We start from the raw sequence: 15,113 nt of genomic DNA on the forward strand, positions 1-15,113 counted from the left end.
AAGGGGGTCAGGTGTCAATTGGGACGAAAGTTCTGTTCCTTTCTCCTGCCATTCCCGTGGCGAATGAATTAAACTAAACTAAACAGAGATAACTTGCTGTCATAATTGAGAACGAAAACAATAACAAAACAAAATCTGATCCCCTCTTTTATTTTTAGCAGCCGATAGAGCAGTTGTCTACATCAGTTGAGATTTTCAATTTCACATTAATTACTTAGCTTATTACCTTTATCACACCGTATATATGGGGTCATATCATTCAATAAGTTTTAAGAAAGTTTCGCTTTCTTAGGTATAATTACCAAGATGGTGATAAATGTTTCATGTTATGACAGATATTACAGTGTTGATTCTTTCTGGAAAGCTTCGTCTTCAGGTGGTAAAAAGGCATTTGATGTTTGGACACTGAGACTCTGAGGCGACCGGCTGCTTTTTCTACTGACGATTCTTGTAAATGCCGTATTGATCTTGCTGCTCAGGAATATGTACAGCCATGGATTGATGGCGCTGTTGGCGTGACCAAACCAAAAACACAGAAACTCGACAATCGGCTGAAGAGTTACCTCAACAATCCATGCTTGTATGAGATATCTCATGTGGACCACCTGTGCTGGGAGCCAGCCAAGGGAAAAGGCACAGGTAACAATGATGAGCATCTTAACCACTCTTCTCCTCGAGGTTTCGACTTGCTCTCGGTTTCTTTTCAAATGTTCCAGTCCAGGTGCAACATGGAACCATAACCTCCGTGCGGTAATAGTATACAAGACAGAAATAACACTCAAAGGGATCAGATAGTTGACCACTACTAGGAAGAGGAATATTCCTCGCAGAGCCCACATTGGATCACCCAAAACGTAAACAGATAGCATGCATTTGGAATTGTGGTCTTCCACGGTTTGTACAACAGGGAAAACGGACATAGAAGCCAATGACACGATCCAAATAAATGGTACTGTCAGTTTAGGCTTTCGGAACCAAAGATGGCGGCGGAAGGGATGAACAATGGCATAGTACCTATCGACTGCCACGAATGTCAGGCAGAGGATGGACGCTGTTATAGTGACATAGGCAGTGTATACGATAACTTTGCACGTGATGTCTCCCAATATTCCTGGTATCATCCATAAACCGTCTGTGTAGAGTTGGGCAATCGACCAGGGCATCACAACCAACGTCACCAGCAAATCAGCGATGGCCATGTTGACGAACATGAAGCTTGTCAGCGATCTTACTTCAGGTTTCTTCCACACGATATAGATGAGGAAACCATTCCCCGAAAATGCTACGAGCATCGTGATGACGTACAGGACTATGAGGATAACCACCTCGGTCTCTTTTAACGCCATCTTCGGTTTCTCTTTTTCTGTTGCTAGATAAGATAGATCTGTTGTTAGATAAGATGACCCTGATATTACTATTTGACGAATCACGAGTTAACAGCCTAGCCCCTTAAATCTTATCTGATAGCAACCTCGTTTACAAGATAAAATGAACCACACACAGTGAGAGGAATCGATTGAGAATTTATAGAGAAAAACTTGTAAGAACTTTTTTTAAAATCAAACTCACTCTGGTTTAGACCGATATTCCTGGACGTCAATGGAGTAGTGAAAAGGCCGGAAGGAATTGGTGGAAACAGGAACAGGCAAGCGAAAACACATTACGAGTTTCTTGATAAATAATTATAATTTTGTGACTAATAATGAATCTAAGAATCAAAGTGAAGGTAATGCTTAGGTTTAGACTCTAAGTTAGCACAGATTATCAGAAAGAAGCAGTAGCAATAACGATTTCATTTCACTTAATCTTTCATTCCCAGTTTAAGACCTGGTAGAACAAAAGTAGCACTTGAGATAATGAACGATATAGTATGTAAAGACACCGTCAATGGTACATGTATAGAATCGTTTTGGAAACAGAGAATCGATCTCCCCTTGAATTCGCTTTTCAACATCAACTTATTCCCCTCTAAATTATTGAGTTTAGAGGCGTTAATTGTCTTTTGATAATACATTGCTATGTAACTGCGATAGAATGTATGGAAGACCACTGTCACCTTATAGACTTGTAATCTCTTAGCTCTAAAGGAAGAGAAAATAAGGAAAATAAATACATTTCAAGTTCAATGATCCAAGTGTTTCTTCAGGTTGATGTAGACTAAGAGACACTGTATACCTCTAGACAAGCTTGACAACCTTGCTTCCCTCGTCCAACGGTTTGAAAATTCAGAAGCCCGAGCCTGATGAACTTGATGAACTACTGAGTTTAATCCTGATCAGTCCTCTATTTTAACATTTCAAGATGATTTGTTTTGAATATTAATGCGGGTATCGGGCACGCATCTCCTCATGACAGCCGGACAGGAATATCAAACTTAAATGCTTATATGTGTGGGGCTTAAAATGAATTGAAATCCAACATGGCTCATATTAATAGTCCAGCCACGTACAACACGGGCTTGTGTCTTCCGCTTTGAAAGTCACTAAAAACTAATTAAAGCTCAAATGCGGCAGAGGTCAAACTAACGAACACCGTTTGGTAGCTATTTCGCTTTGAAGCAAGTCTTATTTTTACATGATGTGATGATGTGTGTGAGGGTTATACTATTTTTGTAAGGATGTAACCCATAACGTAATGAATCTAGGGATAATTGCTTCTTTATCCATCGAATTAGGAAATATTACATAAAACTCTAATCCCCACCATAACAAACGCCTTCACTCTAACCGATTGTCAATGGCGTTTGAGGTAACATGCTGTCACCTTGGGAATTTCACACGCACGTAAACGTAAATTCTACCCGATAAGACAGTAAAAGATAACGCACTCTGTTTGGAGCAACTTTTAAAAGAAAGTTTGCGTCGAGAGGTTGTTGTACTGGATATCTACATTAGGTAATGTTCAAAATGGTATGCGATCGACAAAAATGATCATATAACAAACACGGCCATTATCAGTCCGTTCCTATAATTTAAACCAATTTTTTCTTCGATTTCTCCAATGAGTTTGATTCATCAACTTTAGGGAATAAAAACAACAACAAAAACAATAAAAACAAGCTGGAAACCTGCTCTACGCGCGGAAATTCAAGATTAGTTCAAAAAGGCGACTTTGCAGTTTCTCAAGTTTTGTGAAGGTGATGCAGGTGCTCCGTATTTTAAAACACATTTAAATATGTAATTAATCTCCTGGTCTAAGGAACAGGAAGACGAAAAGAAGATAAAGTTGCCTTCGGTGGAGTGTAGATTTGTAATATAGGAAAATGTAGGAAATCTGTGGGAATTTGGGAAAACAGTGTTCCAAGTATGTCATTTTATTTCTCTGCGAGTATGTCGGTTTGTTTTTGATCATTTGGAGCAGCTGTGAGTCGATGACAGACCTTCATTAGAATCTATTAGTTCGAGAAAAAATAATGCACTGTGCAAACAGAACGCAGTTATGTCTAATAATTGAAAATAATAATTTAACTGAAAGGCTTCCTGTAACACAAGGCTTAGAATTCTCTCATCCCAAGATGGATTCCATGGATCGTTACAATGCACAGAAAGTGTAGACAAATTCCTTACAGAATGTTATGCAATAAATGGCTTGAACCCGGGGGTAACATGTGAAGGTGTAGTCTGATCGTCCGGGTGAGTGTAGTCCTGACAAGGACTGTTGTCGGTGGTAGTGACTGAAGTTTCGACAACCTGTGCGGAAGTCATCAATAGAGTCAAGTGATGACTTCCGCGCAGGTTGTCGAAACATCAGTCACTACCACCGACAACACTCACCCGGATGGTATAGTTGAACCAATGGATGAAAACGTAAAATCCCAGGCATCTTTGAAGTGTAATAAATGAAAGATTGAAAAACGTACAAGAGCCTTTTTTTCAACAAAGATTAACCGTTGTTTGGTAAAACTTCCATATATTATTCAGCCTAAACGTTATCTGAGAACATCAGTTAGTGTTTGTGAAATAGAAATCGCTCGTAAACTTCGTTGATGGAAGGAAAAGGAAACGAAAATATCAGTTTTACCTGCATTAGATGAACTACTCGAAGACTAGAAATGAAAACAGGACTCGCCGCGGGATCCTTGTACAACTCAGCCTTTTAAAACAACCTTTTAGGTTGCAGGACAACTTGGTATGGCGTCAACATTTCACTTCACGGTGTTTTCGGCTTAGCATACGTAATTAGAAGAAAGCGCACAACGTATTTCAGATTACTCCAATGTCAAAATTGCTTTTTTAAAACTTGTCAATTTAATTCTTATCACATAACCTTTTCTCTTATTTTCATTGCATGCAGATAATTCCCTTGTTTTATTTCACAGAGACATGACTTTGAAATGGTTATACGGCTCTGAAATATGCAGTGCCATGTTGAAATAGCGGGCAAATATCGAATAAGGAATATATGCCTGAATACATAACTTTCCGTATAGGCATCAAACTCACTTAAAATTTTTATCCCGATATATTTATTTTCGCTTATGGAAATTCGACATTGATTTGTCGATTTTAACACCCAACAGGGTCTGTCGTGAGTAAACAATTGTTTAGTAGGGCAGATAACAAATTAAAAGCTTTCCTTCATGAACTGAATCGACATAGTGTCTTATCGTCATTTTCTTTAATTTAACTTCAAGATTCTCTTGTCAATTTTGGCCTTTATGTCAGTTCTTAAGTACAAAGTCTTTATCGGCACAACTGCTGATAAAAGAGTTAGATTAAAGTATGATGGCTGGTGAATCGACAGAGACACTTTGAAGCTTTACATATCCTGAATTTTTTAATTAAGGAATACAGTAATTTTTTAAAATTTTTTTTTTTTTAGTAGATCATGTCGCAACGATATCGAAAGAAGCAGCCAGAATCACTTTGTCACGTTTAAATAGTTCGTTTCTGTGCTTGAGTTATTGGCGCTGCGCCGTGATATGATATAGGAAAGACATTTTGAACAATTATCTTCAAAACTTGCATCTGCGAAATTATTTGACGCCGTACTACCCAAATATTTGTCTTCAGCCTGTGAGACGAAGTTTCTTCGCGTTTTTGCTCAGGCGTAAAAAAGGAGAAAACTTTGCGAGAACGGAAGGTAATTTGAAAAATTAAAGTTCCTCATAAACTCTCTTTCGTTAAAATGCAAATTGAGAAAAGATCTCTATGATAATTAAACAAGAAAAACTGGATAAGATATTGCGACAGCTAACATTCGTATGGCCGGCTGACTGAATGTTGAAATAGACCTGAAAAAACTCCATAAACACCAGCTCAGCTTAACCTGGGCGAATTATTTTAAGTCTCCATAGTTAGTGTCACATTAGCATTCGGGTTGTGTAAATCGTTCTTTTTAGCCTGCAGCACTTATATGGTTGAGGAATCATTGAAGCATCAGGCAAACCTAGGAAGTGGGCCTCATAATAAGAAAATCAGAGAGACTTAACTATCTTTCAACTATCGTTAGCGCCATTTTTATTTTCATCCTCAAGATAAAAGCTCATGCGGGTATGCAAATCATCAAGAGACTGAACCACAGCATATGAAGCTCCTGCCTAGAGTCAGGTTACATCAGAAGAATGACGCTTGCATGATCCTTAATTGAATCAGGTTCAGTGTATTTTGGCGTATAGCTCTGTGGCTGCCTTGGTGGCTCAATTAAAAGTGTGAGTAGAAATGAGCAAAGGTAATGAGAGTGTAGGTTCTTTACAGAGCTGTTTAAAGGGAATGACGTTTCCCTCATGTGACACGCTGGCTGAGCAAACAGATATGACAAAAGCGCATGTAAATCAACAATCTTGTCGGAGTGGATGTCTTAACCTTTTAAGAAGCATCATTATTCACCCCGCACCGTTTTACAAAAAGACATATGTTGCGTACTTTTTTTTTTATTTTATCATATGTAAAATCCAATTTCGGTAGAAGAAATTTCAAAATAACTGAAATCCGTTTTTTTTTAAGTGGTTCCGTCGATTAAAAAGTCCTAATTGACGCATGCAAATCTTATATGCCAATTGCAGTTTTGTTGTGGTTAGCCTCGAAATACTCTTGAACTGATGAATAACAACGAATAAATTCCTTCTTCCCCAAGCTCTACTGTGCGTAATAAAACATCGCACTTAGCTAGCGTGGTTTAAAGAAATGGAAGTTGCAGGTACGGTTGAACCTTGCGAAGAAAAATCACTTGCATCAAGCAACGATTCCGATGAAGATGACAACGAAACTGACAAAAGGGGTTCTCTCGTTGTCTGGGACATGATAAGTTGGAGAAATGAGGGTCGGTTTGGGCTAACTAAGTTTTTTTTTTTTTTAACGCAACTGAAGGGGCTTCTAGTCATAATAGAAACGTCTGTTTCGTGATCAACCCAAAAAGACACAGTCCTACTATTTCAGAAAGGTCAAAATTGGTTTAAAATCGTTTCAAATGCGGCCACCTTTCTTGATCTCTTCTGTTGTAAGTTAAGTTACCTTTTTAATTAAAACTCATCCTCTGGATAAAATTTGGTTTTACATCATTCTTTTGGTGTCATGAATCAAAACATGGTTCAGTCATGAATATCTTTAACTCAGCTGCATTGGAAGGGTTAAAAGATATTACAACCGTAATAAACATCGGATCGGAGGAAAAAAGAAATATCGCATATGGGTGCATAATTGAAGAATCTTCTGGCTTTTCAGAACAAAAGAAAAAGATAGAGCCGGATGTAAATCAGAGATGTCATACCTTATATCCTCATCTTTACTTTCTTGAATTATCAATACTTAATGCGTTTGATCCCAAATTTCCTATTTTAATGGTAGTGTGTAAATCAATAAATCTGACGTTTCCAAGAAGTCTCACTTTAAAGTGCTTGAATTTTTCAGATGCTAAATCACCACTCAGTAACTGTCTGAGCCACAAACGAACCCACAGTTGCATACCCATTTAAGAAAAAAAAAACTGTTATTTCACATGTCGTACGGTCATTGATGTTGTAGAGAAACTGTGATAAGACAGAAAATTAAATAGATTAAAGATATTTTTTTTCTCGACCAGACGCATCAAGCAGCTATTACTAGTTCCAGTATGGCTGCCAAATGGTAGCAATATTTAATCCTTAAATTATTGATTTAATGTAAACCATATATTTGTGAATTTAAACTTTTTTGATTTAAATTTAAACCTTTTTCATTTAAATTTAAACTTTTTATTTAAATTTAAACTTTTTTATATAGAGTTAAGCCTTTTTTATTTAAATTTAAACTTTTTTAATTTAAATTTGAACTTGAAAATTTTCATTTATTCTTCCTGGGGCGAGCGCGGCCAAGCCTCACTCTCATGTGAAGGATGAGAAGACGACAAGGCTCTGCTCGTGGCATCATGACGGCAAGTTCTTCGTCCGACCTTGATAAAGTTTCAAAGCTCCTTAATGAAGCATCAAAGATTCTTGCTGATAGTAACAAGAGTTCACCTCAATCTGTGTCTTCGACTTCTTCTATTCAGGATACACTGAATAGAGCAAATAATATATGCTAAGAGAGAGCTCGGGTTCTGGGTTGTGCCGACGTCTTAATCGAAGCGAACGACTGAGATCTGCATCTAGAGGAAGTTATAAGCAAGTTAAAGAAAAGAAAATGAAGCCAAAAGAGCAAAAACCAATAGAATTTGCTCTCCTTCGCTGTTTTGACGATGAAGAAATGCAAGACGACGGTTGCTCTCCTAATTTGAAGTGGGACTCAATTTTAACTTCTGGAATGCTGATGTTGACTGACGAGGACGGCGAAAACGTTAACAGAAATAAGATTCTTGATTCACTCAAGAAGAAATACTCATTGATGGGCATGAATGATTTTGAATTTGTCAAGGTAAGACACAACGCTATTTCAACTCTCCAACTTGGGTCAGGCACTGAATATAGCTATGCTGTAGTAAAGAAAATGGCTGGTCAGGGACTGCTTTATGTCAAAATAAAGCAGGGATTTGAGTTTATCTATGATGATGCCCTTGTGGATGGAAAATATCTCAGTGACGAAATTTCTATCACTGCCATTGTGAAGTCAGAAAAAGGTCTCAATGATCCTTTGCAGGGATCCAGTTCCTCTTCTCTAGATGCAACCACAAAAGGGGCAGAAATGGGGAAAGATAAAGGGGATGAATTTTCCACACCACCCCACTGTCATGAAGTAGTGAGTGCCCTGATTCAGGGTATTGACGCTGAAAAACTCACTGATCCAGCAGAAATATTAAAATTTCTACAAAAGAGCCTCATCCCTGGTAGAAAATTACACATTGAAAGCGAGTCTCAATATGATGAAGCCTATGATAATACTAACTTCATTTGTGCTGATCGACAAAACCTCTCGCAAACAACCCTCTCAGAGCTTGCTGGAATTAAAGATTACACTACGACCGTTGAAGTCGAGTTCATAGGGGAGATGGCAAAAGACCTTGGGGGACCAAGAAAGGAGTGGATCAGACTTATGAACTGCGAAATAAAGAAGAAATATCTCGATAATGGTCTTTATACCTATCTTTCAGAAGATTATTACTACTATTCAGTACTACTACTACTATTCAGTATTCTCCGATAATGAAAGCAGGACTAAATGTTATTGATACTATTGAAAACAAAAGAAATGAATGTCTGGATATAATGTAACAAATTGTAACTGTCAAACACACTTTAGAGGTGTGTCATACAGTGAGCCTCAATCACATGTACATATCAGTTACTAGGGGCCTTAAGGAATCAGGACTGCAACGCCAAGGAAGACTGATTAAAAAATGAATTTCTACTCTTAGTCAGAATTTAAAATATGGCTGCAGGAGCTTTCTGTCTGATATGGCGCCACAGCTCAACTTCAGCATGACGTATAAAAGTAGCGTTGAGTTCCAAATGAAAATGAAAATAATTTGCCGTCGCGGTTTCGGTTCGCAGACGACGCAAATCTTGGCGATTTCACGTTGTTGTTTTGCATAGGACGGCTAAGAAATGTACAAAGTTTCAAAACGAACGTGCTGAGCTATTGTTCTGCCAATTAGATCTCTTGTTTTTCCACGTCCTCGTTGCCTTCCGCCGTCGTGGTTGCTTAAGGTCCCTACTAGTACTAGTTTAACATGATAGGAGAATGTGTCGTCACCAAGAACAATGAAGATATTTTTGTACTATTTTTTTGGCTCACAAAATCAAAATACAAACCCCAAAGAATAAGCTTTTTGAGAATCATAGTCACATGAGTGCATTGTGAGCTTGTGTTAACATTCAACCAAAAGTCCATTTTGTCTATTTCAGTTCCATTGCTTGGGAGCAATAGGATTTTTTGATTTCATGTCATAGTGTTATAGGGCAATTGAACCATGAAAATCTGATCATGGAATAACTTTGTATTTTACAAGGGTAATTGTAAAAGGTGTAATTTCTTACACCTATTGGCAGAAACGTCGTCTAAGAAATAGAACTTTAGCACATTAGTAATAATACAAAGAAAAGCGTTCCTATTTTTCTTTTGTATTTTAATATATTCCTAACATGCTAAAGTACTAGAGTTATTTTTTTCCAAGGCCAACATTTATGCAATAAGGTGTATTTAAATTGTTAAGGCTGTTTGACATTTATTTGTGTAAGTGTAGCAGATATCTTGGTATAGAGAATACGCACAAAATACCTATGCAGTAAGAACATGTGGGGATTGACTCCTGCACATTATGATTTAGTAGTTCAGTGCCGTTAGGTTCAAGGTCATTTAAAATTCTAAGGAATCAGCATTTATTTCCTCATAAGGACATGATAACCACAAGAGGACATTGTTTAGAAAAAAGTTCCAGTTTTCATTTCTAGTTTGAATAAAAGCATTTTAATAATTTTTTTTGGAAATTTGGAAATTTTCAATTATTGCAAATAATTTCCAACCCATGATATTCTCAACAAAATTACCTGATTCTGATTGGCCGAAAGGAGAAAAATTTTATCGTAAATTGTACTCTGCAGTATACAATGACCTTAAACCCAAATTTAGCTTTTCTTTTCATTGCAATGTTTTTACCTTTTATTGTACTTAATTCAATTAGAAATCATATTAAACTCGTCTCCAATTGTGTTTGACAAATTTCTGATGCAAACTTAGAAACTTACAAATTACCCGCTTAAGTGATTTCTACAGATCTTGGTCTTCCTTGAAGTAATTTTGTTGAGTGTATTATTTGTACTGCAATGTAGAAACATTATTTTTCTTGATTTTCCATCACAACAGCCATGGATGACAAATTTCCATCTAATAAGAAAGTGATGGCCATCAATATGCCACAAGGAATTTGGCCATTTAACAAAGTACTTTCTTCTAGATACAACTCTTCCCCGTCTCAAGATTGTATTATGGGGATCAACATTATTGAGAGCTGACCTTATTCTACCTCTATGTACATGTAGACCCAAAGAATGAAAATATCCTGTCATAAAAGGCTCACCTGTAGTAGAGCCATGACGAGAAATAAAGTTTTTGATGATATCTTCGATCCTTTCATCAGAAATATCAAAAAACTTCTGCAAATGGCCTAAATCATATTCTGCTACGCGTCGCATAATGGTCCATCTTGACACTCCAAACTTTTTTTTGATATTGTGGCCCAAGAGAAATTCAAACCAGGTAATTCTATGAGCAATTCTTTGGGAATGTAGAATTTCGTTCGACCCGGACCTTCACTTTCTAAAACAGACGACGGAAGCTTGACATTGCGTTTTAACGACACCCCCTGATGTAAGTTATAAAGCGTAATAAATTCTCTCTCGATTTCAGAGAAAACGTCTTCAATTTTTTCCAAGTTTTTTAGATCTTCTGGATATCAAGATCAGTCAAATCTAAAATTCCAGCCAAAAACTCAACAGTTTTGCTCAGCAGGTCAAGGTGTGCTAACAAGTCAGCCATAAAATCTTCTTCGTATTCTTTTTCTTTTCTCTGAATATCTAACTTCCTCGATTCCATGAAAACAGACGCTAAAAATCTTTCGACTTCTTCACCGACATCCAACTGGCTGTTTGCCGCCATGATGCCACGAGCACAGCCTAGTCCTCTTCCCGTCCTTCACATGAGAATGAGGCCTCGCCGCGCTCGCCCCAGGAAGATTAAATGAAAATTTGCAAGTTCAAATTTAAATTAAAAAAAGTTTAAATTTAAATAAAAAATGTTTAAATTTAAATAAAAAGGTTTAATTTAAAATCAAAAAGTTTAAATTTAAATGAAAAAGGTTTGAATTCAAATCCAAAAAGTTTAAATTCACAAATATATGGCCTACATAAAATCAATAATTTAAGGATTAAATATTGCTACCGTTTGGCAGCCATATTCCATCCAATTTGACAGATTTCAAATGGTAATTAGCGTAATAATTGTGCGTAATGCACTGAACAAACCCCACAACTCTAGAACTTCCTGCAAGCATTAGTCTCCATCGCAGCCGTTGTTTGGGCTCGTCACGGAACGCTTCCTCCCCCACCAACCTGGGAGGGAGCGTTGTGTGACAAGCCCAGACAACGGCTGGGAAGGAGACTATGCAAGCATGGGTAACCTCGTCTTTTAAGTGTGACCGAACACCCGACCGATTTTTGATATTTATGAAAATTATTTTCTACTCCGAAAGTTTGTTTGGGAATACCTATGAACTTCTCGTTGCTTGCATTATCTTCAAACTCTTGCGTTACCATCAGAACATCCCGTTCCTTTTACTTTGCCGCCGAACGTTTTAAAAAAAAAAAAAAAAAAAAAAAAATACCTGGATATCATTGATCTTTACAGTTAGTTGGAAGACATAAACATTTTCATATCATTTTTATCGTGTCCAATCGATGTGATATAGTGAGATATGGGCGCCTGCCTGACGAACGATAATTTGTAGTTGTCGCAAACGTGCTTGTCTTAATTAATTGCTCGCAATGTATTAAATGTCACTTAGTTCTTTTTCACAGGAGAATGTGACTAGTGGGGTAAAGAAAAATTACTCGGTGGACTCATACAGTGCTTGGAAAGGCACATGATGTTGAAAATCAGCTTTGGTCAAGGGTGGCGACTGAGAATTTACCACACACGGTGTACCACCATTTCGAGCTCCAATTTATTCGCTTACAATAAAATGGTTTGAAAAAGTTCATAAAATAAATAACTGAAATTTGTGTTGAATATGGAAAAGGTAAGCATAGCTTTCAGTTCGAAGCGAAGGTCAGCAAGGAAAACTTACATGCCTGTACATCTCGTTGGAAGTCTTCGTTTTGGCAGTTCTTAGGTTTTGCAGGGTTCGGCAAGCCATCGTCGCGGGTTATTTTTGCCGGCTGACCTTTCTTTAATATTTCACTTTCCGGTAGAGGTCTATTTTAGTATGTATTTTGACATTCAATCACATGACAGTTCGCCTCAATTCAACGATAGAGTACCGAAGTCGTGACGTCAAGTTACCAGGGAGGCGCTTTGGAAGGTTCTAAACAAACTTATCAATATGGCGTCTTGAGTCGTGTAACGCAATGCTCACTTAGTAAAATGATTGAGTGCTTTACTCCTGACTGTAACCTCCAGTCAGAGAGGGAAACGTGTACGTTTAACAGATTTCCTAAACACCCTGGTGAGTTTGAACGATAGATAAAACTTCTAAGGTAAGAATTATTTGCGATTCTCTCCACGCTTTGATTGCTGACATTGCGTGATCGTCGAAGATTAAAAATAACCGTGATCTTTTGACCTTAAACCTTTTTTAATGGTATAGCTTTTGAAAAATATAATCTGAAGGTTCTTTATCGTAGTATAAAGTAATTTAAACGATCCTTTTAATTATTATTTTGTAGACGACATGACGGAAAGCCAAGTTGTTGCTCGGTTGTTTGCAGCTGCCATTTTCGTGGTAAATTGAAAGTCAATGGTCCCGAAATATTTAAAAGGAAGGGCAGACAATTCTTTTCCAACGTCTGAAACACGAAAGCCTAAAGTTGCTTAAAAAGGAAAGTTACCTCCTAAGAATCAAGATAGCAAAAATGCCCAAAAGGTCAAACAGGTCAACAAGGACAAAGCGCCGAACAAATTTTGACTATTTATATGTCGGAACTGACGTAATATCCAAGATGGCGTTTTTCTAACCGCGGAAGTTGTAAAAATGGGCAACTTCAAAGCGTTGTTGTCGCTAACACAAAGAAAACTGGACAAAATGGCAGTTATTTTCAAACTCCTGAGGAAAAAGTCTTCTAATTGTGATAAACTTTTTCTAGACCGTACCTTCCCTTTAAGCAAAAAGTTAATTAAGCATACTTTACCTTCTTCCAAAGTGATGACTATATTTTCATCAGAGTTTTATGTTTAAATATTCTAGATGAACATAATTGGGGAGTCTTTAAGAGGTGGTACATTTTCATTTAAAAGGCATACATCTTAAAAGATGTCTTCAATTGAATCTTTTGTATAACCGCGATAAAATGTGGTGAAAATGTGGCCTACGTCCTAATTACCATTTTCCGGTCTAACGTTTAACCGAGGAATAATCTATTGGACAGCAGATATCCATTTCACGCAATTCCTTGCGTCCGTGAGTACGTGTTCACCTCTACTATTCGAAGTGATTTCCAAGTCCACTAATTCTTAGGATGATTGAGTGCTGAAATAATGATATACCACTTCCACGAATATGAAATTACGATTTACCTGCGAGGTCAGCGGCACCAAGGCGTAATTACCCAAGAGTTTGAATGGCACACCACAATATTATTAATTGAGCCGGTTGGGTCTATTACGAACACTAGAAGGTAGCATATCACCCATGGAGTCTGTCTTATCAAGCGGTCTTTCAAATATCAGCGATATCAACTGAAAAAGAAATATGAAACTGAAAATAAGGAGGAGAATGATCTATGCAAATAATATCTGACTGTCAATAGAGCTTGGCATTCAGAGTGACGTTTATCTGATGTTACAAGCAGGCTGGACAATAATAAAGTGATTAGGTCCAATGTTTTCTTGTGCCCGACGTCAGGTCTCATCAGATCTACTCAAAACCTTGTTTTAAGTAGGTTTCTTATTTGGCTTTTCATGCAGATCTGATTGGTTTCCTTAGATCGATATTTTCGAATCCAACCGACGACACTCTGATGCCCTGTTTTTCACATTCATAATTATTCCGGATGGTTGTTTTTCGAAAATGCCATTTTTAACTGACTTGAAGACATATTCTAAACTTTTAACCTAAGATGGCCTTCGAGGGTTATTTTACAATTTTGATTCAGCAAGTCTAAATGATACGCTGCAAAATGTAATAATCGCCGCAAAATGTAAAGCTAACGCAAAATTAAATGCCTTCATATCGACGCCTAATGTAACAAATCACTCAACGCAAAATGTAATAAATTTTCAACCCGAATGGTACTAACTTCTTTAACGCATTGTCTAATAACGAAAAATGTAATAGCTTTCGAATGACCTTACCCATCGTAGATTATATGAATCAAATAAAAGACTTTAAGGTTTCCTTGTAATCTCTAAAGGCAGGGTTCCCCGCTTGTGAATTAATACTAAAGCATTAACTCTGATTTAACTACCATTTACTCGCTCAACAATTGTTCTATATTTTAGCTATTGAACACCAGAGGGTGGGTACATTTCGCTGACCCCCAGTCCATGGACTACCCTCGATGGATTACCTAAATGGACTACCCATATGGACTACCCATATGGACTACCCATATGGACTACCCATATGGACTACCCTAGATTACCTACCTTTAAAAAAACAGAGATCGATAATAGATGGTCGCCATTTTGTTTTCTTAATACCGCTGGTCAGCTGTTCTTCCTTTGTTCTTTATTCATTCATCGCGCGTGAAGGGTGGTGAGTAATTCGAATTTACAATATTGTATCTTATAAGCTTGGCTGTTGCTGTCACTGTCTTATAAGCTTGGCTATCCTCGAGAGGTAGGACATCGGCTTTTTTTATCTTTAGATCCTTCGAACATAGTTATGTCTGGTTGCGACAAAAGGGTCGCACTTGTCGCAAGCACGCGATGACAGATTTTATGTCCAATGTAAACATCAAATGTATTAGTGCGGCCCCTGCCTTTCTTTGTCGGTAAGTGTAACTATTTCCTGCTATGTCAGCAGGAAATATTTATATTCTAGGAAATATC

At 37.4% G+C, this 15,113-nt stretch overlaps 1 protein-coding gene across 6 annotated transcripts; it reads right to left on the reverse strand.

Moving 5' to 3' along the window:
• Nucleotides 1–134: 134 nt before the first annotated feature.
• On the reverse strand, nucleotides 135–13,807 carry LOC148723866 (orexin/Hypocretin receptor type 1-like). Of its 6 annotated transcripts, none has more exons than XM_088732050.1 (3): nucleotides 4,021–4,164; nucleotides 2,057–2,079; nucleotides 135–1,363 (listed from the first exon to the last, which is right to left on the reverse strand). In XM_088732050.1, exon 3 carries the CDS (start codon nucleotides 1,344–1,346, stop codon nucleotides 339–341), a length of 1,008 nt encoding a protein of 335 aa, XP_088588176.1. In that variant the 5' UTR covers nucleotides 1,347–1,363; nucleotides 2,057–2,079; nucleotides 4,021–4,164; the 3' UTR covers nucleotides 135–338. The 6 variants fall into 6 exon arrangements, with proteins under 6 accessions (XP_088588176.1, XP_088588172.1, XP_088588177.1 ...); XM_088732046.1 differs by having other exon boundaries at nucleotides 135–1,369; XM_088732051.1 differs by lacking the exon at nucleotides 4,021–4,164 and adding an exon at nucleotides 2,176–2,754.
• Nucleotides 13,808–15,113: the final 1,306 nt, after the last annotated feature.

Source organism: Stylophora pistillata, chromosome 9 (genome assembly GCF_964205215.1).
Source record: "Stylophora pistillata chromosome 9, jaStyPist1.2, whole genome shotgun sequence".
Lineage (NCBI taxonomy): Eukaryota > Metazoa > Cnidaria > Anthozoa > Scleractinia > Pocilloporidae > Stylophora > Stylophora pistillata.